The sequence below is a fragment of the Notolabrus celidotus genome, chromosome 7 (genome assembly GCF_009762535.1).
Source record: "Notolabrus celidotus isolate fNotCel1 chromosome 7, fNotCel1.pri, whole genome shotgun sequence".
In the NCBI taxonomy this organism is placed as follows: domain Eukaryota; kingdom Metazoa; phylum Chordata; class Actinopteri; order Labriformes; family Labridae; genus Notolabrus; species Notolabrus celidotus.
In genome coordinates this window covers 27,719,078-27,746,526 of record NC_048278.1, presented here as the reverse complement: position 1 = coordinate 27,746,526, position 27,449 = coordinate 27,719,078, and the positions used below count along the sequence as shown (strand labels likewise).

The window sequence follows — 27,449 nt, the reverse complement described above, 5'->3', positions numbered from 1 at the left end:
CTAAAGATAAAAGTCGTGTCTCAAATGTAAAATTTGTTTTCCAAAATGTAAATTTGTTTTCTTAAATGTAAATTTGCTTTCTTAAATGTAAATTTATTTTCCAAAATTTTTAATTTTCTCCAACTTTGTAAAAGTGTTTCATCTTCTGTAAATTTGTTTTGTCCTTCAGGGCCACCGTACAGAAATGTACGAGGCGGCCCTGAACGTAGCACCATTCCCGTTCCTGGAGACTCCGGTCCAGTTCTTGCCTGGACCCGGACTCCATGTTGTTCCGTCAGCCACGGAGGGAACAAGTGCCCTGGCCGAAAACTCTCACGTTGCAACTCTGTGTGTGTGCGAGAAGTAAAGTGTGTTTCTGTGTGAGTGTGTGTTGAACCTCCAAAAAGAAGATGGCAGACTACCGGGAAGACACCGGAGCTCGAGCCCTGCTGGCTCTACAGTCGGCCCCGTGCAGTCCCGTGCGAGTTGCAGTGACCTCCTACCACCAGGCTTCTCTCTCCCTCCTGGGTCCTCCCATGATGGAAGCCCGTGCCGACGCCGGGGCTCTTCCCGTGCGCCTCGCTTGTCCTCCTCCGCAGGCCCTGGCCAGACTCGAGGGCCGGGACTTTGAGTATGTCATGCGCCAGAGGACGGTCACCATAGGCCGGAACTCCTCTCACGGCTCGGTGGACATCAACATGGGTCACTCGAGCTTCATTTCACGGCGACACCTGCAGATCACCTACGACGACGTGAACGGGTTCTCCCTCCGGTGCTTGGGCAAGAATGGCGTGTTCGTTGACGGGGTGTTCCAGCGGAGAGGGGCGCCGCCGCTGCCGCTACCCCGAGAGTGAGTGCAGTTAGTTAGCATAGCTGCTACCAACAGGTTTAACATGGTAACAGAGTTTGCTGCTGCAGGGCCATTCAAGTTGTTCATGTAATGGTGTTATGTTGTGGTGTGTTTCTCTTTTAAAGAAAGCAGTTGGTTCAAAGTTTTAAACCACAACTAAGCGGAAATACTGTAGTAACAGTGAAACTATAGTTTTGGTAGGCACACTGACTCAATGAGTTACCGTAATATAGTAGTTACGAGCAGTGACACCACAGACCTTCATATTTATATGGAGACAACGTTTGTCATAACACCATCAGGACCGTTTGATTCGATCTATTTAAGTATCACTTCCAAATAAGTGCTTTTACTGTAGTTTGTAAAAAATTAAGCCTTAAATGTTCTTAACTTAGGTTTAAAAATCTAATTGTTATTTATTTGTGTGGCGTTCAAGGACCCCCCCATCCAGAAAAATAGCCCAAACTCGTGAGTCTTCACATTCATGAGGCCAACTGGGCGACTGATTCCTAGGTCACAATGTTTGCTAAAACACCACAAAAAAAGAGCATTTTTTTCTTTTGAAAACAAAGCTTTAATTTGTAGTTATAATGTTTGTACTGTTATTTGCCTGTCATTTTTTTTAATCATTTATATAGGGGAAAGAAAGCCCCAATTAGTGATGTATCGACCTTGTAAGCCTGTTTTAATCGTTAGCCAACATTGCTTCATGTCACAAACAAACAAACACATTTTTCAGCTATAGTTTTGGTAGGCACACTGACTGAATGAGTTACCGTAATATAGTAATTACGTGCAGTGACACTACCTTCATATTTATACGGGTAAACGTGTGGTTGATTCTGATAGGGAGACAACGTTTGTCATAACACCACAATCAGAATCAGAATCAGCTTTATTGGCCAGGTATGCTTGAAGACACAAGGAATTTGACTTGGTAAACTGTGCTCTCTTTGTACAAGGCATAAGAATAGGACGTACAAATGAAAATAAAAATATAATAACAATAACATCAGCTATAAATGCAAAAGAACAACAAATAGGCATGAATAATATGTACAGACTAAAAAAATAATATGATGCTAGAGGTAGTTTTTACATTAAAAAAAATAGTAGTTAAATAATAATATAAATACAAATATGGAATTCTGCTAGGAGAATTGTTGCATTGTATATTTACATGTTTATTTACAGAGAGTATTTATCTGACAGGTATGACAAGTCAGGACTGCTTGATTTAATCTCTTTAGGTATCACTTCCAAATAAGTGTTTTTACTATAGTTTGTAAAATGAAACTCTATCTATCTTAGTCTAACTGTTCTTATCTTAGGTTTAAAATTCTAATTGTTATTTATTTGTGTGGTGTTCAAGGACCCCCCATCCAGAAAAATAGCTCAAACTCTTGAGTCTTCACATTCATGAGGCCAACTGGGCGACTGATTCCTAGGTCACAATGTTTGCTATAACACCCCAAAATAGACCTTTTTTATCTGTTGAAAACAAAGCTTTAATCTATAGTTATAATGTTAGTACTGTTATTTGTCTGTCATTTACTTTTTTAATCATTTATATAGCAAAACTAAGCCCCACTTAGTGATGTATCGACCTTGTAAGCCTGTTTTAAGCCAATTAGCCAATATTGCTTCATGTCACACACAAACAAGCACATTTTTAAAAAAGTTATTTGGTAGGATTTTCACCACACAGAGACTTTTAACATTTCATTATTGATGTCTAAAATGTCAGAACCCCACCATTATTACATAAATGTCTTCTGGCTAAAGATAAAAGTCATGTCTCAACCTTTTCAGTCGATAATGTTGGCCTAGTTTTAGGGTTGTAAGCTAACATGTTTCCGTCACATAAACAGTAGTGTAAACAAACGCACCCCTGACAGCTCAACTCAGGAGTTCTGTTTGAAGAGGTGTGTTTGTTTTGTCCTTGAATGCGTCTTTTTATCAACAGGAACACTGTAGTGTGAATATTATTGTTTAAGCTCTCTGCATTCGTGCACGTCTGTGAAGGTTAAATATTTTGTTCATGGCAGGAAGACCTAAACAGAAGTAGTCTTAAAAACGATCAGCTCTGTGTTTGTCAATCACAGGGTGGAGCGGAACGAGGAGGGTGCAGAGGGTAGGGGGGGGTGTACTCTTACCCTTTCTGATTGGCTGTCAAAACTGTTTGGGGGTGTGTCAGGAATTGAACAGGAAGTGCAGTCTGAAATGACATCCTCATTGCAGGAGCACATGGAGTAAACACAAGACTTACAAACCAGGGCCATTTTCAACACAACCTTTTGAGCAGGAGTTATTCTCACCCTGGGGCCTGTCTCAAGTTTAAAGAATACATTGATTAAACTAAACCTCCTCAAATGTAGATAAAGGCTGTTGATATTTGTTTTTTTAAGTATATTTTTATGGATTATTTTCTTATTAGAAAACATACAGGGCATTCAAACATTACTAACTTTACAGACAAAAACAAACGAACAAATTACAACACTATGGCAGTTCTGAAAAAATAAACAGAAAATCAGCCCAACAATAATGAAGTCAGTGAATCAAAACTTCACTTTAATTGATTGGCTCTGACCGTGACTAAGTGATTAAGATTTTTATAATGGGTATGACTTATCTAGATTTAACTTTCAGCTTAGTGGGGTATCAAGCTTGTCTCTAATGAAGTCCCCAAAAGGTTTCCATGTTCCCTCAAACTTCTCAGAGGAGTTATGGATTGTGAATGTCAGTTTCTCAAGTCTGAGGTGTTGCATCACATCCCTCAGCCAATGAGTCCTGCAGGATCAGCCTCCGAGCTAACAAATTTACAAATGTTGTTATTCTGAGATGAGATCCTGTCAGGTTCTTATTTTTATCTCGGACTATACATAAGATAGCGATCAGAGGATCAGGTTGGACTACCTGATTAGGCTGTTAATATTTTAGTTACATTACATGTGCATTAACAGTATTTTTACATTTTGTTTTGTAACAGCTTCCAATAACACATTATACATTACATACTTGATTTGACACAACTTAGCAGAAATAAATGTAAATATAAATAAACACTTTCAGAATTCTTTGATTTTTATGGAAAAATGCAGCACAGAAGACTGAGACTGAAGTGCCTTCCCCTAAAACTAACAACTGTACATCACCTTGGTTTAGCATGAATCATCTTAGTTCATCTTGAGAGTGCCAATTATTCCAGGTTTCCCAGAAGAACCTTACAAGCTCCGTCAGGTTTCACCCAGACTGTGATTACACAGCAATTGTTGAGTCCTACCTTTACTTTACAGAGAGCACAGACGTCTGGACCAGAGCTTGCAAATATATTTACAATATTTTTTTAATGATTTATGCTGTTATTTATTTTCTGGCTAAAACAGTTGCTCAGTTGTCAAAAACTAGGATTTCCGACCTCTCTTTCTTATAATAAAAAGTAATACCATGTATTGGTTAAAATGGTCTTTGGGGTGTGTTCAGCTGTAGGGATGTAAGGATACACTCAACCCACGATTCAATTTGAATCCCGATTTTGGTTCACAATGCGATTCGAATCCTGACTCTCTAACGATTTTCAAGTAAACTGGATTGAACTCAAAATTTAAATAACTATTATTTTATTTCAATTCTCAGATATGGACAGATGAAATATATATTTTTTCTCTTCTATTTATTTGTAAACAAAGTAATCCTTTTTAATTTTTAAGGTGTGTTGTAACTCAAATAAAACCACTGCACACTTTTTGCCGCAGCTTGCAAGAAAAATAAAATCACCGTACAAAAATACCTTGTTGGAAAATTTCAGAACAATTATAGAGAAATGGAAAGTGAACAATCCCCAATGAAAGTATTAAATATTGAAACAAATAAGGTAAATCTCTTTAAATAAGGGATGTAAATTTCATGTATTTTCCGTGATCGATCTTTGGAAACGTTAACTATCAATTAATCATTAAAAACGTGCATGTTTTTCATGTCAAAAATAAGGTCAAATGTCAAATTTTCCTTCATGACACACTGTATATTACTGACAGTATTAAACAGCTACGGATCATATTGAGGTGTTAAAAATGTTAAACACGCTGAATATCAACGTGAGGTGCAGGCTCATAGTGTCCGTGGATGCATGGTGATAGAGTGAAGACTCAGACTTCAACATGTGGATCTACTGAATGGACAACTGAACAGAATCATATTTTAGACTCACAGAGTCCAGTTTTCTGTCTATTCGTTCTTACTGAGAAAAATAAGCATTTAAATGCGCTCATGTGTCAGCCGGGAGCGAAACCGGGTCAGAATCAGTCCGGCGGCGGAGAAAAAAAGCGCTCGTGGAGACCTGTCACTCAGCTGAGTGTCTCCGCTGTGTGCATTCTGCTGATTCTGAAACATGCTTTCAACTCAAAACACCTCCACTCAGCGAGTGTCGAGAGAGCAGCGCAAGAGACTTAATGATGTTGAACTAGCGGAGTATAATGCAGATAGCGCCTTCTACTGTTTAAAAATAATATCCAGATACAAATTATGTTGAATCGATTTTAATCCACCCTTATTTGTATTGATTTTTTACCGTCTTGCGATATATCCGTACATCCCTATTCAGCTGTTTTATGATTACGTCTATTTGAAGAGGACACTGTGGTGTTGGAAACTGTTAGTATTTTTCACATTTTGAAGACTAAATGAAAAACTCAAAATAAAGATTGAGTCTGTTTTTGTGTCGTCAGTGCGTTAATATTAGTAACACAAGCATTTTTGTGCTCAATGAGTGGCTCTACTAAATTCACTGGCTGAAAGACTAAGAAGAAAAATAAGAGAGTTGTTGTCTTTGTCTTGATCAACGTATTTGACAAATGGAGCATGCTTATCCTGCATCACAGGAGCGATCTTGTCCTCGAAGGCCACCGTCTCTTCACTAATGGGAGGGGCGAGCAAGAGAATATTTCAGTCTAGAATGGAACCGCTAGATATCGCTCAATATTCCCACTTCTTCACACTCACTCTTTTACTGCTTTCATTGTTTTTCTGTAGAACACATCCTCTTGTTTTCCTTGTTCTCTTCTAGGATTTTGAAGTTCTACACGGCTCAGTTTTTTGTGTTATTATTATTATTATTAACCCTCAACATTCTGAAGCTGTTAAAGTTCTGCAGTAATAAATAACACACACAATATTACATTGGGCCTGATGTGTTCGTTAGAACGTTCAGTTCAGAGTATAATTATGGAAAAGGAGCTTAATTTTAGCCCCATTGATTAAACCCTTGAACCTTCTTCTGCTGTGTCTCAGAGGCTCTCACATGCCTGCTAGCAAAGACGATTCTAAAAGTCATGTGAGTGCTTTGAACAGTTGCTTTCTTTTTGCTGCTCGAGCGTACAGCTGGGACTAGTGACGGATATAAACAAAAGTTGTTGTATGCACAGTCTCCGCTCTTGGCTGTGGAGCCCTGAAGCTTGGTTTCTTCTTTTTTTTCAGACCTCTTTGCTCTCTTCACTCTTTCTTTTCTTACATGGAGACTGTTGTTGAGGATGAACTGCTCCTGGCAGAGACATTTTCTAGCTGACTGCTCAGTGATCTCGTATTGGCTGGGCAGCTGCAATACTTGAGGAAACAAATTATAAGTAAAGATGTATTTTTTCATATTTTGAACATTGTATTTTATTTCTTTTTCTTCACTGGGGGCAATCAGCCTGTAGAAATAAGTAGAGATTCAGTCCGTGTGGTTGGACAGGATTACTGCAGCCACAAGTGAAACCTTGCTGCCTGTATCTGATGGGAGAAATGAAAAAAAAATCACAGTAGTCATCTGTTCTTTTATTAATACCCAATTATTTTCCTGGGTTTTGTTTAGGCTTGAACTTACCCGGGCCTGGACTTAACCCTTTGTTTTATTGAAGCATTTGTCTAGACCTGCTTAAGGAGGAGGAAATGCAGATTAACATGAGTTTAACAGCAGCAGTCCTCTGTCTACAAAAGGTGTTGATATAGTTTATATTCTGAAAAATAACCTTTAGTGAAGAGAAAGTGTAAGTCAGGCTAAACAGAAGAAAACCCACACTGAGCGAGTGTTTCTTCATCTTCGTTACCTGCTGTGTTAGCCACCGTCACATGGACGATTCAAAGAAACTCACCTTTATTAACCCTCCTCTTACCCTCAACTAACATCTTTTATCCTTGGGGTCAATTTGACCCCAGCAGTTTAAACCTCCAGAAGCTGATTGTTACCCAGCTTCATGTGTCAGGTACTTTATGTTTCTTTGTTGACTACCTAAATAGCCTTTAAATAAAATATATTTCAAGCATAAACACAATTTAAAGCATTTAATAGAACTTAATATGTAAAACAGAACATCAAACTGTTGTGAGTTTATAAGATAAGATATCCTTTATTCGTCCCACAACGGGGAAATGTAAGTGTTACAGCAGCAAAGTAGACAGTGCAAAAAAGTATAAAGCAAACAAGAACATATATAGCAATTATTAAAAAGTTATTAGCAATTAAAATTAAAGAAGTAAAAATAAGCATATCTTACAATGTATATACAGAACTAAATAAGTACATTTACAAATATGTACGAAACCAGTGACGCAGTGAAAAACGTGCACAGACTTGTAGCATAGTATAAAACAATGTACAGAACAGAACTGAGAAGATGAGTAGAAAGACGTATTGCACATGTAAGAAGAGAAGGATGAAGTGAGATGAAGTGATTATTGCACCTTAATAAATAGATGGGGGAAATATTGCACTTGAGTCAGTTTGGTGAGGTTATTGTTATTGGTTATAGAGTCTGAGTCTTTGTCATGCTCTCGTCGGCCCTGCCTTGTTTCTATGTTATCAAAACGTATGACACAGGACACATCATTGAATGTCTTTAGAGACATGCTGGCTGGAAATATTATATCTCAATCTAAAGGTTGGCGGTTTGATCCCAGCTCCTGTAGTCACATGCGGAAGTGTCCTTGGTTATAGTGACCTCAATATCATCCAAAACATCCAAAACAAATGTGTGTGAAATGTTGATATTTCTTATGTTATATATACAGCTAAAGCAGCCTGGGGGCAAATTGACCCCAAGGAACACGATGCGTAATTTTTGTTAACAGGAATTGGAACAAAACGACATTTAAATTTTACTTTTTCTCAGTTGTTCCCATTAAATTCTGAAAAGTCATGAAATATGAAGTCAAAAAAATTATGTTAGTCATTAATTTAGAGATGTTAAACATTGAATTGGGTCCAAGGATAATAGGAAGGTTAAACGTAGAATTCCAAACTTGATTTTTTTATTTTGCCTCATTGGATCTCACTGTATGGTGCTCCTGATCTAACCTTGCACATTATTATTCTGGACGATAAAACATATTCTGCACACGTCGCTTTTGTACACCTTAACTCCCATGTACGTCAAAAAATGTCATTACATTTTTAAATAGTTTTTTGATTATAAATGTTCATTTTTTTCTCATTATACTTTCATTTTTGTGTCTAGTTATGATCAAATGTTGTTGAGTCTATTTCCTTCAATGTGTGTTTCTCTCTTTCGATGTTTGTGCATATACATTAAGTGTAAAGGCTGCATGACCTGCTGGTGTGCAACATCAGTTTCTCAGGTTGGGATCAGAAAAGTTAATCTATCTTTTTATTTACTTTGACCTTAAAAACTGCAGTTTGCCGAACATTAACACCACAACGACCACTGAGTATCTGTTCTCTTGATTTCATTTGAATCACATGATCTCTCTCAGTAAATGGAACTGTTATGGTACTATAAATATTCTAAATGGCGACATTTTTAGATTTCTGAGGAATTTTAGATGAGAAGTTTGAGTCCTAAGGCAAGACATCTTTAAAATACTAAAAAGATATATATTTTAACTGAAGCATTTCTAAGAAAGCTCTATCGCTTAAGCACAATCAGTTGTAGAAGTAGCTGTTAAATATGATGCTGAAATACTTCACTAAACTTTCTCTTTACTTCAGTTTTTTTTAATCTCCACCATCTCTCCTTCTGTTTCCCTATCTAGGTGTGTGTTTCGTTTTCCCAGCACGGTGATCAAGATTCAGTTTATGTCACTCCTGGCGCCAGAGGAGCACAGAGAGAGGGAGCTGCCCGCACTCCCCCTTCGCCCACTTCTGCCCCACATTTCCCCCCTTAAAATCAGCATTCCCACAATGCAGCAACACGAAGAGCACATCCGGGCGTTTGGCTCCCCGCTGCCGTCACCCACTGGCACCATAAGGTAAGGACAGACCCACAGAAGCTCTGTGTTGTAATTGTGTGTGTTTTTTCTGTGTTATCCAATCCAGTCTAATCCACTTTATTTATATAGAACATTGAAAAAAAACAATCAAGTTTAGCAAAGTGCTGCACAGTGAGGTAAAATAAGTTAAAACACACAGAACATAAAACACTTTAAAAAATAAATAATAAAAAAATAAATAGAATAAAAACACTGCTGGAGCAAATAATAATCCAATAAAAGAACAGACAGAGACAGAGACCACACAACTCTCATGCTGGGTTAAAAGCCAAGGAGTAAAAATTTGTTTTAAGACGGGATTTAAAAGTCGGTAATGTTGGGGACAATCTAACATGGAGGGGGCAGCTCGATCCACAGTTTGGGGGCCACTACCGAGAAGGCACGGCCACCCCTGGTTTCCAGCCTCGTCTTAGGGACCACAAGAAGCTGCTGTCCTATAGACCTCAAAGCCCTTGCGGGAGTGTAGCTTTGCAGGAGGTCGGTGATGTACTGTGGAGCTACTCCATTTAAAGATTTAAAACAAACAATCAAATCTTAAAATTAATCCTAAAATGAACAGGGAACCAGTGGAGGGGAGGCAAGGATGGGGGTTATGTGCTCTCGCTTACAATGTTTTTACATGAGTTTCTGTATTTACAACAAAAACAACCAAGCTCAACTATAACACCTTTCATTGATAGAAGCATGCAGCCCAAAATGCTTCACAAAAGAAGAGAGACAGAAAACGACAGAGATGGGTAAAATGACAACAGACATGATCATAAAAAATACTTAAAAATAGAATCAAATAAATACAGTAAAATAAAAAAAACAAGTAAGTGTAGAAAGCAATATTAATAATCAATCAAAGTTAAAAAGATCAAATAAATACAATAAATAAATAAATAACTAAATAAGATAGATAAATGTTGTTAAAACAATAATTATAATAATGCAGTCCAGGGCTAAAAATAAAGTAAAAACATGAATTAAAATATCTGAGATGCTTCTCTAATGTGAATATTTTTTCATCTTTATCAACTTAAAATATTGGACAACACAAGCAATCTGATTTTTTTTAAAATTTGATTTGATGTCTTTATTTCGATCATGTAAAAGTAAAATAGAAAAAAACATACAAGAAAAAATAAGAAATAGTTGTACAAAAGAAACAAAATCAATCCGTTCCATAAGCAAACGCTGAAACATTTTACTTTACATGTGCGAAAAGGAGTAGAAAGAAGTTGAAACTTATCTAATCCTACCCCTTTATTCACTGTATTCTGGCATTATACTAGTGCACTCCCACACGTCAAATCTTCATACATTATCTTCATATTTACACCTACAATCAAAAGTAAACCCCTCATGATTGTCAACACTTGATCACATGACCATGAGGATTAGAAAATCATATTTAGCAGCTTTCCAGACTTTTTATACAACGACCAAGTCATCATCAAAAAGTAATCAGCAGGTCGGGCTCCGGAAAACAGATGTGTATTTCAGCCATAATATTACATGAATCTTACTTGGTATAGATATTTACATCACTTTTCAAACATCATTGTGTAATATGAAACGCTTCTATGCAGGTTCTTGTCTTTTTTAAATGTCATGCTTGTTCTGAATTTTTATATTCCTGGAGGAGAATACATGACGTCTATAAATCATCTACACATCACACTTCAGCACTTTATAGCTCTCAGCATGACGCGTGAAATGTGACACTGTAAGTGTTCTTATCAGACTATATGAGCTGTTTACCTTCCCAGCTTGTCTTTGGTTCATGTGTGTTTATTAAGTCATGCATCAGGATTTCATTTCCTTTCCTGTCACTCATGTCCAACTTTAACACAAAGGCTTGTAATGTGTTTTTTTTTTTTTCACCCACTAACGGTATCAGCTCATTCCTCTGATAACATCCTGTGTTTGAAGGTGTAAGTCATCAGCCGCTGCAGTGTTTTTGTTGACATGGAAACATGCACAGAGCTGAGGTAGCACATGTTAGAAAGTGGACCGCTCTATAAATGTATGCAGCATGTGCATCTGGCAAGTTGTGACTCTGCTGAATTCGCCCTCTGCTGGTCGTCCTCGGGTGTGACATCCTTCATCCCCACCAATCTAAGCCTGTGTGTGCCTGCCTTATATGGAATGGCTGCAGCTTCGAGGCGTGTGATTGGCTGTGGGGTAGATTGTTTTGCCTGTAGGCCGTTTTTCCGTCCATTCGTGGTTTCCTTTTTTCAGAGCCCCCCCACCCCTCCTTCACAGGCCTCAGCTCCTGTTCTGTTGCACGTGGACACACACACACACACACACACACACACACACACACATTTAACACACACACATACAGAGTAAAGACCCTTGCTCATACATCTCACCAACACTGTCAAACTGTGGCCTTTTTTTTCGGGCAGATTGTTGTGCCCCCCTTCTGTAACAGCACACACATACAGGACATGTACAATAGGAGAGTATTGTGTACAAGCACGTGCTACCTCTTTAAACAACAACAGAGTCACTTCACAGGGCAGTAAGAGTCACTTTTCCTGTTTGGCAACTTGAATGAATTGTGTACAATAACATTCCTCTGTCAGCACTCACACTTGTACTGCCGGTCCATGTACACACACGTAGAAGAGGTGAGTGTTTGGAACAGTGTCAGTGGAAAGCAGCAAGGCGAGCCGTACTCCTTCATGGACGCACACTTCACTTTTAATGAAGTGTAAGTATGTAGAGTTAGAGGAAATCTGATGTTTTTTACTAAAGATGTCCCTGAGCCTCTTTGGAGGATTTTATTCTTCATTCATCTTTCAACACAAAGCTCACAGAGCTGCTCTCAAAACACAGCCTGCAGCTTCCTGCCGTTTCCTCAGCCAAAAAATACAAACATGTTCTCCCTCTGTGTGTGTGTGTGTGTGTGTGTATTTGTGTGCGTGTGTGTGTTCTCTCCCTCTGTGTGTGTGTGTGAGTGTTGCTCTCTGTTGCTAAAGGCAAATCAAAGCACACTGACTCTCCCAGAAACCAGTGTTTACTTTACTAACAGAAGCAGGTGTGTGTTGTATAACTGGCTCAGTTTTCTCTCTGTTTTGTCTCCCAACATGAACAGATAAAACCTGGTTAATAATTAACACTCTTTTGAGCATTTCAGCTCATTGTTGTGTGTTTTTATGATCATTTTATGTGTTTAGAACTGCCTTGATCTGAACTGTAATTGTGTTTTCCAAACCTAGACGGTTTTGTCTTTGCCCCGCTGAACTTGACACTCACACTTCGCTCCAGCTTTGGAGTTACAATCATTTTAAGAACATTAATAAATAATCAGAAGCAAAAATGGATTATTTGGATCTTTTATTCAGATAAACTTTGTGTGAAAACCTTACTCCTGAGTTTTTTTTATGCAGAGATTCTTTATAAAATGTTTTATCAGTCTTCAAGTTTGCACAACAAGACATTCAGTTGTTGAAATCTCAGTCTTTCACTAACAAGTTTGAATAATTGTAATCACAAAAGTTTTAAAGTTATTTTTACGGCATTTATTTTCCTTTCATTAGATAGGACGGCTGGAGAGAGTTTGGAAATGTGGGGAGTAGAGAGTGACGAGGCCTGTTGACTGGGTACATGGGACAGGCTGAAACCACGTTAGGACATTTTAAGACAGAATTAAAAAGGAGAGCAAGTCATTTAGAATATAGAATAAAACATTCTATATTGAAGTAGATGAAGTAGATCAAAATAGAAATAAAAGCCTCACCTTATCATTTTCAATGACCTTGTCTGAAGAACTTTCTGTTTGTGTTGATTTTCGCGCCCCCTAATGAAAGAGTGACACCTCTTGTCTATTTACTGATTTTGTCCTGTACATGTGAAGTTCCTCTTGCTTTCTTTTCACAATCCAATGCACAACTCCCTTGGAATATTAAAAAGTTGTGCCTCGGTGCAACACTCTACTCCTGCAGCAGCTACACGCATTCAAAATGACAATCTAGAGATCGTCAGTCTTGCTGCTGATGGTCTGACAGCATCACTTTTAAATTATTTCATTTCCTTAACCAGCTAAAAAACTCTTGAAATGGAGCTTTAATGATAGTGATGATTATGTTTCCCAAGTTTTAGTCCTTGTTGAGGTAAACAAAGAGACTGTTGTCATTCATTTAAAGGCTTTAGGTGACATTTATGACAAACACCAGCGTCTAAGTCAACTTGTTGTTAAGTTAACTTCTAACCGGTTTAAAAAGATGACATCACATCACTCCCGTCCTCGCTTCTCTCCACTGGCTTCCTGTGCGTTTTAGAATAGATTTTAAGATTTTACTGACCACTTTTAAAGCTCGCCCCAAGCTACATTGCAGAAATGCTAAAAAATTATGAGCCAACTCGCACTCTAAGATCCTCAGGTGGGGCATTTTTGGTCGTTCCAAAGTCGAGGCTCAAATCCAAAGGGGATCGTGCTTTCTCAGTCAGAGCCCCTCGACTTTGGAACGACCTTCCTGAGGAGATAAGGCACACAGAGTCAGTGACATCTTTTAAATCTCTTCTTAAAACCCGTTTTTACAGACTTGCTTTTACGTGACTTTATCTTTCGAACCACTTTTACTTTTATATATTATTAATTTTAATTTTCATCCAACTAACTAATTGTTTTAAATTGTAATTGATTATTTATTATTTTAAATTTTTTTTTTTCCTTTATTATTTTAATGTTTCTAATTTATCCTGAACACTTTTTCTAAATTTCCCGATGTCGTCCTCTTACTCTGACAACCTCTTTTATTGTCCTTTTAATGCTTTTATTTACTTATCCATTTTTATTTATATGTTTTTAGTTATTTATTTAGTTATTTATTTATTTATCCTAGAAAAACCTCTAAACAATGATTTACTGCTCTATTGTCCCACCACTTCATTCTGTTTAATTGACGTGTATTCCTTTTAACCTCTTGCGTTGTATTTTGTCTTGCATTGTTAAAATTCCTCCCCCCTGTTGTTCGAAATCTTTGCTGTGTTATTTGAACCATGCTTTCTTTCAAAGCACTTTGTAAACATTTGTTTTTAAAGGTGTTATATAAATAAAGTTATTATTATTATTATTATTATTATTATTATTATTATTATTATTAAGCTCACCTCAACGTTTATGGATCTCACAGAGAGGTGTTTACCAAGTGAGACTGAAAGATCAGTTTCCAGCAGCACAGAACTTTTTCTTTTCTTCGTTTGTTAAAGCTGCTCTGAGGAAGCTGTGTTTACAGACGTTTTCTCTGCTGTAATTGATTTGTCACTCATCTATAAAAGGACTAATTATATCCTGCGTGATATTTTTGGCCTTGAACCAGCACTTTGAGCCTTAAACAACAACTGTTTCCTCTCCCCTCCTCCAGTGTTCCTAACTCCTGTCCGGCTAGCCCACGAGGTGCAGGGTCATCAGGGTATCGTTATGGGCGCAACGTGACCTCCGACCTCCAGTTAGCAGCTGAATATGCCGCCAAGGCCGTTTCTGAGCAGAGACGAAACCTCAGCGATCCGAGAGGTGGAGGAAGTGAGGCGCGGGGGGAGTCTGCTGGTGGAGACAGCCCCAAGGTGAGAGGACGGACACATTCAAATGAGATGATTTCACACAATGAAGACGTCATTTTCTACTTTCAATGTGACCCTTGTGATGTAGAATGTGTGTTTATGTTAATATACGTCTCTTGTTTGTCCAGGATGAGTCCAAGCCTCCTTATTCCTATGCACAGCTGATCGTCCAGGCCATCTCCTCTGCCCCGGACAAACAGCTGACCCTCAGTGGCATCTACGCCCACATCACCAAACACTACCCATACTATCGCACTGCAGACAAGGGCTGGCAGGTAGGCTCTCTCTCTCTCTCTGCTAAACTGGGGTGTAACATTTCTTGGTGTAATCCAGATGAGCTGCGTGTGTGAATACGACAGGCCTACTGTCGCATTCACACACAACCTAGAATCAGTCCTTATTAGAGACCAGACTCCTCCCCCTCCTCCTGCAAACTCCCCTCACCCTCACCAGAACCCAAACTTAACATCAAGTTGTTAGAGCACATCCGACACTGACTATCTCCCGCTCTGAGATGCATGTGTGAAAGACAACTCTGTAAAATATCAGGACCTGAAATAAAATAAATTGTTTTCTCAAATGTCTGTTTTACAAAGGGCCGCTAAATTCAGGTTCTGTGATGCTTTTTCTCTGACCCCTGTGACCAAATGGATCCTTCTCCTCCCTCTAGAACTCAATCAGACACAACCTGTCTCTAAACCGCTACTTCCTGAAAGTAGCTCGATCTCAGGATGAGCCGGGGAAGGGCAGTTTTTGGCGCGTTGATTCTGCTTCTGAGAGCAAGCTTGTTGAGCAAGCGTTCAGGAAAAGACGGCAAAGAGGAGTGGCCTGCTTTAGGACGCCATTTGGACCTCTCTCTTCGAGGTAAATGGGTCATGGAAATGAGAGCATAATGAGGCTGCAGCTCAAGATGTCTTTATCAAGTTATCCTGCCTGGACTTGGAAATGCTCGTCACAGTGTCACGCTGCTTTTAGTGTTTATTTATTTTCATCAGCAGTTTTAAACGGAAACACTCCTCTATCAGAAATGACTGAACACAGAGAAGCTTTGCTTTTAATAAACTGGGGCCTGTTCATGTTTGACATTTTGACTGACAGTTCAGAGTCTCAAAGTATTTAGATATTCTTTATTTTTCATTTCCTTATTGTTGTGGTCTCGTGCACACACACTCTTCACTGTCACACACTCAGTCACATGCTCTTTGGCTTCTCATTTGACTCTGATAACCTTTTCTCTTATCTCTCTGCTTCTGCTCCTGGCTATCATTTGATTGGATAGAACAAAGTAAGTCTCTCTAGGCCCTGGCAGTGAAGGAGCTCTGTATGTTACTTGCAGCCTCTTGATGTAATTATTGATCTCTCTTTTCTCTTTTCCCTTTATCCCTTCTTTTTTCAGGAGTGCTCCTGCATCCCCGACCCACCAGGGACTTCTCTCTCCTCCATCCAGCGGGCTGCAGACTCCTGAGTGTCTGAGCAGGGAGGGCTCTCCTATCCCCCACGACCACCACGAGCAGCTGGCCAGCAAACTGGCATCTGTGCCTGAGTACAGGTACTCTCAAAGTGCCCCAGGTGAGCCTGCCACGCCAAACACATTCAAAGACACACACATGAAGGCTTCATGTACGCTATAAAACAGGTGTTTGTGTCTGTCTCTGTGCAGGATCTCCAGTCAGTGCTCAGCCTGTCATCATGGCCGCCCCTCATCACCATGCAGGGAAAGCCCTCGCTTTAGTTCCAGGTGGTGGCGGCCAAATCCAGCCCATCCACCTGCTGCAGAACCCTCAGTCCTCCATCACTATGGTGCGAGTGGTTACCAGCGCCCCTCATACATCCAACCCTCCTAATGGGTACAGCGCCCCCTCTGTCGGAGCTTCAGAGGGCAACAGTGAGCTCAGAGGTACAGCTGTTAGAATCTCTCTCAGAGGTACTTTCTTTGTTACGGGTGTGCTTTAATGCTTGAATATTAATGTCAATGTTTTGTTTTATCGTTTGTCTTTAATGGCAAAGTGTGTTCTGTGTGGTTCAATTCAAGTGTTCATATGTTTATTTTTCAATGTCTTATCTGTTTGGTCTCATCGTATATTATCTTTGAATCTTAGATCAAAGCCACAGATTGTCAAAGTATAGACCAAAATCTAGATCTTAACTAAAACACAGATCAAATATTTACCAGATTGTTTCTTATCAGAGGAGTTTATATCTTTTTGTGTGGTTGAACGTGTCTGCACACTTAACATGAAGCTAAAATGATTTGTTCCTGACATTAAAAATCAAAAACAGATCAGTTAGTTGAAGAAGAATCGGTGCTTTAATTACTCTACAGTTCCATCGCTCTGCTGTGACGGCTGATCAGTTAACATCTGGGTTCATTCCTCTGTGTAGTTCTTACTACTTATGTGTCCAGGTCCAGTGAGCAGCTGCTAATGTTGTATGGAAGAAGTAATCAGAGTTTATTTGTATTACACATTTTAAAACAACTGCTGTTGACCAAAGAGCTGTGCAAGCTTTAAAACACAATATCAATAAAAGCAAATATTACTTTAAAGAATAGATATTAAAAACACAGGGAAGTTATGGTATTTTTGGCTTTAAGGACCTAAAAGTTTTTTCAAAGACGGCTGGTGAGCACAGGTTAGTTCAGGTACATTCAGGTACAGAGGCTGCTCTGATTGTATCCAGAAAGAAGACTTAGTTTATTATGCTTTATTCTGGTTGAGCCTGAAGATTGAACTGAAGGTTTTGGTGCTCATTATGTAAGTTTCAGGATTTTGACATCCATCCTGAATATAATGAACTTGAGTTAAGTTCTGATGAGGAATAAAAGTGCTTTATTGCTGTTCTATGTAAGAAGTGATGTTTATTAACAATGATCAGCCATAGTACTCTGATAATTTGTACAATCTAATGCAGGGTTTCTCAAACTTTTCAGCCCACGACCCCCAAAATATAGGTGCCAAAGGCCCCACTGTCCCTCGAAGTTGTTACATGTTGCTTCATACTTCATTTACTTCATACTTCAAAATTAGTTTACCTACATGCACATGTGGCTGTGTTTCCTGTACTACTGTGAATTAACCTGCTGCTACTGATCCTTTTGTTAATTAACTCTTCGCTAACCCTAAACTTAGGAGTCATCTGGCAAAAAGAAAGGCAGCAAACTAATTAAATTTACTTATTTGGAGGGTTTTATTTGAAATGTAACTACTATTTTTGTCTATATTTTTTAAATATGGGTAAAATAAGCAAATTTAGATCACATATAAAAAAAATAAAAAATCCGGAAGACATCTCGCAACCCCCTGATCTAATACAACAGCTCTACTGTAAATCAGACGTTTAAGAAGCTTCTACATTTTCAGTTTCTGCTGACATGGTCAGAAAGGTGATGGTTACACTTTCTATTTATTACCGAAGTCATAGTGTGGTGGTGTACAGGAGTGTATTGTATTGAACAGGTGGTCAGCGTGTTCTGGCTGATTATATATTTGAAACATCTAGGGCAGGGGTTCCCAAAGTGTGGGTCACAAGACACAAATGGGGGGTCATGAGGTGTCTTCCAGAATGTTTTTGTTTTTTTTAAGTCATCTTAAAAGTTGTACATTTTACCCATTATAGTAAAACATATGGACATAAATAGTAGCTAACCTTGAAATAAAACTTGAAAATTAAGAATGGAATGAGTTTTCCACCTTTCTTTTTGCCAGATGACTCCTGAGTTTAGGGTTGGTGAACAGTTAATTATCAAAAGCATCAGTAGGAGCAGGTTAATTCATAACGGCACAGGAAACACAGCCACATGCTCATATAGGTAGGCTGAATCTCTGCAGATGAGCTAAATGAAGCCACATTAAATCACTTTGAGGGACAGTGGGGGTCAGGGGCTGAAAAGTTTGGGAACCCCTGATCTAGAGTCTTCTCTGTCTTGCGATAAGGATGTGAATGACCTAATAAATGTAATAACTTAGAGTCTGATTATATTTTGTCTTTGAATTAGTTTGACTCATCATATCGACTCACATAACTCATAAACGTATCGTCTTTGTGTTTCTTCCAGAAGCTCAGCTGAACAGGGAGCGAGTGATCCAGACTGTGGATAGTGCGGTGCAGGGCGGGGAGGGGAGGAACTTTGCTCCGGGTTTACATCAACTTCCCGTCCGTCCTGTTACCCAGAATGGCAAACACACCACTGCAGTTGTTGCCACAGCAACCAGCCTTGCTAATGCATCTGGTAGGTTGTTGAGTAATCTTTGGCTTACACACAGAGCAGTCACGCTGATGGAAATAGATTTATTATTTCTGCTGAGAGAGATGAGGATTGATATTGTTCCTTCATGCTGTGCTTTTTGAGAACAGCTGACTGTTTCCTGTATATTTAGACATCTCAGTACTTAGTCCACCAGTTGGCTCCACATAAAGCTCCTCCTGTTTTACTTCAATGAAGCCAAATACTCTGCAACAGGCACTGACATGTTGTGTTGAACCACAGTTGGGATTGGTTGATGGAGCTGCAGTCTTTACATCTGGCCCGCTCCACTAACAATACAAACATTAGTAACTGACCCATAAATCAGGTCTGTTGACTCCACAGTGTTACAGTTTTTTATGTGGATGTGTAGCAGACATTTTTCAGTTATGGAGAGTTTGATGACTCTTGTGTTAGTTACATCAGTTAATCAATCTTTATTCATATTGCACCAAATCACAACAAACGTTATCTCAAGATGCTTTAACCCTCCTGTTACCCTCAAATTTACTAACATCTTTTATCCTTGGGGACCCCAGCAGTTTAAACCTCCAGAAACTGATTGTTACCCAGGTTTATGTGTCAGGTACTTTATGTTTCTTTGTTGACTACCTAAATATCCCTTTAAATCAAACATATTTGAAGCATAAGCACAATTTAAAGCATTCAGAAGGACTTTATCTGTAAAACAGAATATCAAACTGCTGCGAGTTTGTCATGCTCAAGCCGGCCCTGCCTTATTTCTATGTTGTCAAAACATATGACACAGCACACATCATTGAATGTCTTTAGAGACATGGTGGCTGGAAATATTATCTCAATATAAAGGTTGGCGGTTCAATCCCAGCTCCTGCAGTCACATGCTGAAGTGTCCTTGGTTATAGTGACCATAATATCATCCAAAACAACCAAAACAAATGTGTGTGAAATGTTGATATTTCTTATGTTATATACAGCTCAAACAGCCTGGGGTCAAAGTGACCCCAAGGAACACCGATGCGTAATTTTTGTTTACAGGAAATTGGAACATATCAACATTTTAATTTTATGTTTTCCTAGTTGTCCCCATTAAATTAGTGTTAGTCATTAATTAAGAGACGTTAAACATTGAATGGGGTCCAACTGACCCCAAGGATAATAGGAAGGTTAAAAACAGAGCAGGTCTAGACCGTACTCTATGTTCTATTATTAACAAAGACCCAACATCAAGACAGGATAAGACCCAGTCCCATCTTACAGACAGGACTCAGTCTGATCTCATCTTAATCCACCATGAGCAGAGCACTTTGCAGCATTTAGCAAGTTGCAGTGGCAAGGAGGGGATGAAGAGAGAGAGAGATGATGGTGGTGAGACGGCTAGCAGTAGCTGGATCTCTTTGTTCCTCCTCTATTGATAATCAACAGAGCCGTCAATCACAACGTTATAAACCTTTTTACAGCATCAGGTTACTTATTGCAAGTAAACCTTGTCAGATAAATGTACGCTTGGACTTTAAATGTATTTGATGCCTATCTCAATATGTTATAGGTGCAGTGTGTAGTATTGAAGTGTTTAGCCGAACAGACTTTGTAGAAATGGAATATAATATTCATAAATATGTGAAAATGAGAGTTTCCATTTTATTTTTGTTAGCTTAGAATGCGCCTTATATATCTACGTAAGAAGCAGCTCCCCTTCCATGGAGACCACAGACAACCAGTTACAGACACACACACACACATGCACACGCACACGCACACACTGTCCCTTTAACATGGAGTAGGGCTGTGTGAGCTGTACTGTAGCCGCTCAGTAGGGGGAGCTCCTTATGTTTTAACTCCACGTTTGGGGAACTGTCATGTCATCCATGTTTGTTTCTAAGTTAATGATTCCACCCTACATTTCTCACCTCACACAGGCCTCAGTAGTCCTCTCCAGATCCTGGCTGCTCAAGCCTCCAGCTCCCCTCCGGTGCTGGTGAGCCGACAGCTCAATGCAGAAACTTTAGCCGAGCTGCCGGGCGAGCCGCATGCCAAGCGGTCAAAGATGGAGGACGACGGTGGGACTGAATCCGCTCAGCATCAAGTCACGCCCGCCCAGCAGCCCGTCATCGTCGCCATGACGTCACAAAGCCACGACCCTCGGAAGTGAAAACCCAGGGCCTCTTACCAGGTACCCCTTGGACAGCCTCCTCGTTGTCCCCCAACTGCTTCGCCTTTTATACTCGTTTGATATGACTGCAGCCGACACGGCCAAAAAATGTACAGGCAGCCTCTCTCGACAGAAGGGAATTCAATAGTAAGGAACATTTATTTTGGTCAAAATAGATGAAAAGTTTCACATACATTCTGAATGTATAAAGGAAATCTTTCAGGAGCTTTTCAGCTTTACAGTCTTTTTAATGTGATCCATCTTTCTCTGACATCACAACATATTAAGGACTTTAAGCTTGTGAAAGCATTATGCATATTAAAATCATTTCAGCACTACTTTTACTATGTGAATGTTGGCTTGTAAATCAGATCTGTTTCCTCTTTATGATGGATCAGAGGCATCAGTCGCTCTCAGGCCAAAGAACTCACCTCTCCTGCACATGTGATAAGAGTCACTGTTTGATTTAAAACCAGGGAATGTGTGTTCACAGATTTGAAAATGGCCAATAGTAACAGAAGAAACTGTGACGATCAGAGACGATATATTGTGTGAGGTCACTGAAAGAAAAGAGAGGACTTAGCTGCATATTTTCCCAGACCAAGTTGATGTTTGGCAGACTGTTAAGAATATAAATGTGCTTTTCATAAAGGCAATCATCACTGAAAAAAACAAACAGGTTGTCTTTATTAGAAAAGAAAAGAAACAGATTCATACTGAATCTTCTCGCCTTCTCACACAACAAGAAAGGGTTAATGTTTTGGAAGAAGAGATCAGAAGAAATCCAGGAAAAACAAAACTAAGACTTTGCAGATTTTGCTTCACTTCAACTCAGTGCGGTTTGTCAGTGTTAAAGCTCCTCAAATTCACGATGATCTGACGGCACAGTTTGAGCAAAGAAAGGGCAAAAAAGCAAAGAGGTAACTATTTGGAGTTGATTGAAGTGGAGCTGACCTAATGTAGACAAATTGATTGTTGTTTTATTTTATTTCTTTGTTTTCTTGTTTCAGTAGTTTAAAGGAGAAATGGAACAGCCTGTGCGTACAGTTTTTTGTTTGTCTTAGCACAGAAAAGCATTATTGGAATAATCCTTAAAGCCTTAAATATTTCTACTTTTTTTTTGTCATTTTATTTTAACCTGTAGACAGCTCTACCTTTACTAGATTGTTAACACAGCGCTTCTTTAATACACAATCAGCAACACTACAATGGTTGACAGTTAGGTTGCATCAGTAGACTTGTATCGGTTTTTTATCAGGGGAAGGGCGGGACCAACACATGACCACAAATTCACCTGCTCTCTTGTCTTTTTCCTTCTTTCTTTACGGTACTTTTGACATCTTTTCTACTCTTCGCTCCCCTCCTTTTTTTTTTTGCTTAACTTTTTTTTTCCCTTTTCTCCCACTCTACCACTTTCCCTCCTCCTCCTCCTCTGTGAACAGTTTCCACCTTCGCCGTCTCGAAAGAGGCATCAAGCTGTTGGCAATTCTTGTCACAGACACTGCCTTAATCAGATCTTCTCCAGCACTTTCTCCCCCCCCCCCCTCTCTTTTTTCACTCATTCTCACTCTGCCTTTAGCTTTTTCTGAATGCGATCTCACACGCCTCATTGTTGGCTGGCAATCAGGCACAACTTGCGCAATATTTCAGTGATTGTTGTTGCACATTATCACAAAAAGCAAAAAAAAAAAAAAAGATGCGTAATGATTGTATGCTGCTCTATCTGCTAAATGACAAAGCTATTTAGAAGGTATTTTTTCTCCTTTTGGACAAAAAAATATTTTGCTATTTGTAAAAAAAAAAAAACAGCTGTCATCAATACGTAAACATTCTGGAAATAGAGACGTATATGTATTTTTAAATGTTCCTGTTTTTGTGATTTGTTAAAATGTGTAGCACAAATTAAAATTCCTCATTGACTTAAATATGTCTGTTGTTTCCTTTGCTGGGTGCGGCTTCAATTTATTTAAATTTACATTTGATGACAAGTGCAAGTATCCAACAATCTTTATTCTTAAGTACCGTCTGTTTTTAGCAGTATAAATAATGAGCAAAGAATAGACATGCATCAGATAAATGTCATACAAACCTTCAAATGCACAACAATAAACTGTTACTGCGCAGAAATGATTAGAGGAAAACAAATCTGATGGAAAAAAAGAAACTGTTTGTCCAGAACTTTTACAATGTTGTAAACAATAAAAGAAAAGAAGTACAATCATCAATGGAAGTGCTGCAAAAATGAGTTGATCATTTTGATCTAAATTTGAGGAAAAACATCTTCAAAGTACATTTTAAGGGTTGCATTTTTTTATACACATCTGATTTAGTCTTTGGGAGTTTTTCCACATTTTTCTTACATTTCTGACAAACATTTTATTTTAAATTCAAAGTCATTACAGCTGCATCCCTTGTAGGCATTAAAAAGGATCGCCCTGCGTTCAGTTCCCCTGTGTGACAGCAGAGGCATTGAACATCTCAACCTCCAGCTGTGCGGAGGGCGGAGGGTCACAGCTCCTGACTGTGTGATTGAGGGAGTCTCAGGGGAACTGTGTGGAGCGGAGGTCAGAGCAGCAGAAACCTGACTAAGCATGGCACTCTTTCACTTGTAGTGACCTAGACCTTTGCAAAAGGTGAGCAGTTATTGTTCTAGCTCAACACATAGTCCATACAGTTAAATTGTGTATGGGTATGTAGCCAAACCGTTTTGGTTTACATGTTTTAAAAATGACTTTGGGATGTCTGCTTCGTCTTCATTACAATGGAGGTCAAAGGATTTAATTTTGTGCTCAGCAAAAATACCCTCCAAGACAGTTAATCAGCATCATCTTCAGGCTCAGTGCTGCTACTCTGGATAATCCAACGACTTCGCAGAGAACAGTCTTCACTGGAATAAATTAACATGAGAGAAACAGTCATAAAGAACTACAGTGAGGTTTGTAGATTATACAGAGCAGCTATGACTGTCTGGGGAAAAAAGTGCAGGTAAATGTGTCATCATGATTCGTCAACGCCAGAAATAAAACGCCACTTCAAAATACTTTACTGGACAAGATCTGGAAAGCCATGACAAGCATATTAAAGAACTGGACGCATGGCTGTAAGTCACTGAGTCAAATTAGGGATGCACGATATTATCGGCATATGTTGGCTTTCAAATTAACTATCGGATATCGGCCAACACGCCGATATCCACCGATATAATTAACCGATAAAATAATGGGCTGCTGCACACATGATGGGCTCATGTTTTAAGTTAAATTTAAGCAGCAGTCTGTAATAGGTGTGAAAAAATATCAGTACAGCAAAATATCGCGATACTTTGATCTCCAATAGGATATCGATATTTCAACTCTTAATATTGATATTTTTGTAATAATAAAAATTCACATTTTAGCCAAGTTGGAACTAAAATACAAATTCAGTATTTCAAAAACAATAAAGTGGAAAAGTTGTTTTCAATCAAATAGTTTTGACTTAATTTGTCCTTTCAATTTTGAGTAATATTGTATGATTTATATTTACACCATCTCTATTTTTTCTTAGTTTACTGTGTAGAATATCACAATATCACAATATTGTGATATTGTGATATCGTGATACTATCGTATTGTGACCCAACTATCGTGATACGTATTGTAAGGTTCTTGGCAATACTCACCCCTAGTCTGTAAGGTACATGTAGCTGACTAATTTAGGCACATTTACAGTCAAAGAGTAAACATTTTATTTAATTTGGGTTTAATTGCTGTACAGTTGCACTTTTCACATGTTCCCTGTGAACAGAGGTTAGGTTTACTTACTATGTCAAATGTGAAATTGGCCAAATTGGCCCTGGTTGTGGGTCTTGTTATGATTGTCTCAGGGAGAGCATCATCCAAGTTTTAAGTAGGATGTATCTTTATGTATGAATTTTGTTTGAAAGCAATTGTCATAAATAAATATGCAGTTTTAAGTATGAAGTATTTTTTCTTATCAAGAAATGAATATTACATAATAAACATGATAAGAGTATCACCATAACACTAAGATAATTCCAATACAGAAAAGAATTGATGATTGATGATCGGAAAAAAATATCGGTAATTGGCTAAATGAGTTGTAAAATACCGGCACATTGGATATCGGCAAAAGATCCAATATCGTGCATCCATAAGTCAAATATTAAAGATTTTTGTAATTTGAGTGAACAGTAATATGCAGTTCTTCAGTGCTCACGTTGTATCCTACTGATTGGGCTTGAAACAAATAAATATGATTAAGAAATCTAAATCCATAGCTATCTCTGTCATTCCAGACAACACTGTTTCTTTTTAACCATCAGTGGGTTTAAAAGGTTTGAGCAGTTCCCCCAAATGCAGTTTCTCTTTTGAATGTCCAAACAGTTTAAGACCAAGTGTTAAATATTTACAAAACACTATTTACACCTTATACCCTGACACATACAGCATATATTCACAAGGAAAGAGTGGTTTATACACACACCAGGACTGAGCATCAGGAACTCTGGAGTGAAGCATGTCGCCTGGATGATCAATAAATAAAGTCCCACTTCTCCTGGGAGTGTACGATGTGAGAGTCTCATCTCTTCTGCAGCAGAGGTGACGCCCAGGGATGAGGTGTGAGTGTGAAATGGCAGAGCTGGGCTGTATGTGTTCACATCCTGGAGTTTGATCCCTCTGCCTTTTCTGCCACTCTGAATTACAGAAGTCAACATTCATACAGTGGTGTAGAGTCTGTGGAGCAGACGGAGGTCGTGCTAACAAACGGGTTTATAAAACATTCCACTCTGAAAGCACTCACTTTGTGTGTTAGACATCAAGGATCACTGAGGCTGTTTTCTTTGTCTGCAAATGCTTTTAGAGTTGTAAAGTTCATCCGGAGTTCTCTCTGTCTGAGAGCAGGGTGGCCGTTTAATCATGCTACTTAATGTCCGATTCACAAATACAAATTCTTCTAAAAATGTTTGGAAAAAAGTCCAGTGTGCGCAGATACTCCGACGTCCGACGCAGAGGAGACATTAAAACTCTACAATCTACTGTGCTTTTAAACCACAGCAAAATGCTTACTGGCCGGGGAGAGCTCGCTGATTAATTAGGCAACTTTTCCTCGCAGCACATTCCTTTGATGTCGCTGTGGGTTACTGATTCTGTCTGTCACACAAACCCAGTAGGAGTCAGCGTGAGGGGAGCAGGTCTGGCAGCTGGAGAGGAGTCGTGGAGCGTCACCTCCAGTTTGATTGCTTAGCTTTGTGCTGTTGCTGGGTTTCACATTCATATTTCATGCCCTGTCTGTACGGTGTGTGTGTGTGTGTGTTTGTGTGAGTGTGTACCCTGTTGATAAGCACACATCTTTGCCCCTCATCGTCCTGCTGTCCTCTCTCCTCAGTCTTTCTGCGTGTGTGTTGTGCACTTCTTCGAGGAGGTCAGCAGGAGGAGGCGCTGATCTTCTCTGAGACTTCAGGGTCGGACTTGGCCACCAGGAAGCGTAGGCGACCTCCTCCCAGACGAATCAGATCCACAGCGCTGCGAGGAGGAAGAGGAAAGAGAGAGGAAGAGTCAGGTTACATAAAGCTCAGCAGAGACAGAGTAAGGATGAAGGACCGTCACTGTCTAGGCTCGCTCCAATCAATCAAAGTAATCAATCGGTTTACGAGGCCGACAGCCAGGAGGATGGTTAACATTGTGGGACAACTGCTCACTCTGTAATCAATGTCACTATCATCGAATAGTATCATTAATCTCCCTCTCCTGACTATTGTTATACTCGCAAACATCGCCTGCACCTCTGGTAGTCTGCTCCGATCAGACTGGTCCCATTCACAGCCAGGATGCGGTCTCCAATCCTCAGCCTGCCGTCAGAGGCAGCAGGTCCGTCAGGGATCAGAGTCCGGATGTAGATGCCTGGAGCATTGAGAGGGGTGTGCTGCAGGAGGCAGAAGTGTGAACAAAATGTGTGTCAGTTATTTAGGTTTTACACCGTGATCAATTTAAAAAATATACTGACACTATTTTAGATCATTAAATCGCCTGCAGGTGTTCTCTGAAACATATTGGGCTCTAAATCAAGTACTCAAGGATAATTCAATTGCAGATCCCTACTGAAAAACTAATTATGCTACATGCTGTTACCCCTTCATTCTCAAAAGAAGAGTCCAAGGTGAAGTTATGCAAAGGCATTTAGTTTACACAACATAGAACAGAAAGGCAGCGATCAGAATTTAAGCTCAATAAGAGAATTCAGCTGATTGTAGAAACTGTCTGTAACTAACTCTGTTGGACAACACACACACATATGGACATATTTTTCACTGTCTTTAACTGTGTAAACTGTATCTGCCTGATGAAACACTGCAAGGTTCTTTAATTTATAAAATACCTGACTTGACATTAAATGAAACTTTTCTAAACTTTGGGTAC

General features: G+C 39.2%; 2 protein-coding genes across 12 annotated transcripts in view; one reads left to right on the top strand and one right to left on the bottom strand.

Moving 5' to 3' along the window:
* Window positions 1-199: 199 nt before the first annotated feature.
* Window positions 200-27,439, top strand: foxk1 (forkhead box K1). 4 transcript variants are annotated; one of them, XM_034688293.1, is made up of 10 exons: window positions 200-829; window positions 8,861-9,076; window positions 14,461-14,659; window positions 14,785-14,931; window positions 15,327-15,520; window positions 16,053-16,225; window positions 16,317-16,580; window positions 18,711-18,884; window positions 20,798-21,051; window positions 26,419-27,439. In XM_034688293.1, the coding sequence occupies exons 1-9, from the start codon at window positions 390-392 to the stop codon at window positions 21,028-21,030; spliced, it is 2,040 nt and encodes a 679-aa protein (XP_034544184.1). In that variant the 5' UTR covers window positions 200-389; the 3' UTR covers window positions 21,031-21,051; window positions 26,419-27,439. The 4 variants fall into 4 exon arrangements, with proteins under 4 accessions (XP_034544184.1, XP_034544186.1, XP_034544185.1 ...); XM_034688295.1 differs by having other exon boundaries at window positions 201-829; window positions 16,317-16,553; XM_034688294.1 differs by lacking the exon at window positions 26,419-27,439 and having other exon boundaries at window positions 201-829; window positions 16,317-16,553; window positions 20,798-22,868.
* radil (Ras association and DIL domains) overlaps window positions 23,020-27,449 on the bottom strand; it is a 32,241-nt gene continuing 27,811 nt past the window's right edge. For 3 of the 8 annotated variants that reach the window (XR_004631895.1, XR_004631897.1, XR_004631898.1), the window contains 3 exons: window positions 26,816-26,955; window positions 25,516-26,555; window positions 23,020-23,917 (listed from right to left, as the gene is read on the bottom strand). Coding sequence is in view for 4 of the 8 variants with exons in the window: in XM_034688288.1 (XP_034544179.1) it covers window positions 26,456-26,555; window positions 26,816-26,955 (240 nt within the window). In the remaining 4 variants the exon portion in view is untranslated. Of the gene's footprint in view, window positions 26,556-26,815; window positions 26,956-27,449 lie in introns of all 8 variants that reach the window. The other 5 variants (XM_034688288.1, XM_034688289.1, XM_034688290.1 and 2 more) reach the window with 3 other exon arrangements.

Excerpts from the sequence above, each read along its gene's own strand:
- foxk1 (XM_034688293.1), top strand. The coding sequence starts at position 390 with ATGGCAGACTACCGGGAAGACACCGGAGCTCGAGCCCTGCTGGCTCTA. Across the intron at positions 830-8,860 it reads CCGCTGCCGCTACCCCGAGA|GTGTGTGTTTCGTTTTCCCA; the intron begins GTGAGTGCAGTT and ends TTCCCTATCTAG. Across the intron at positions 14,932-15,326 it reads CTGCAGACAAGGGCTGGCAG|AACTCAATCAGACACAACCT; the intron begins GTAGGCTCTCTC and ends TCCTCCCTCTAG.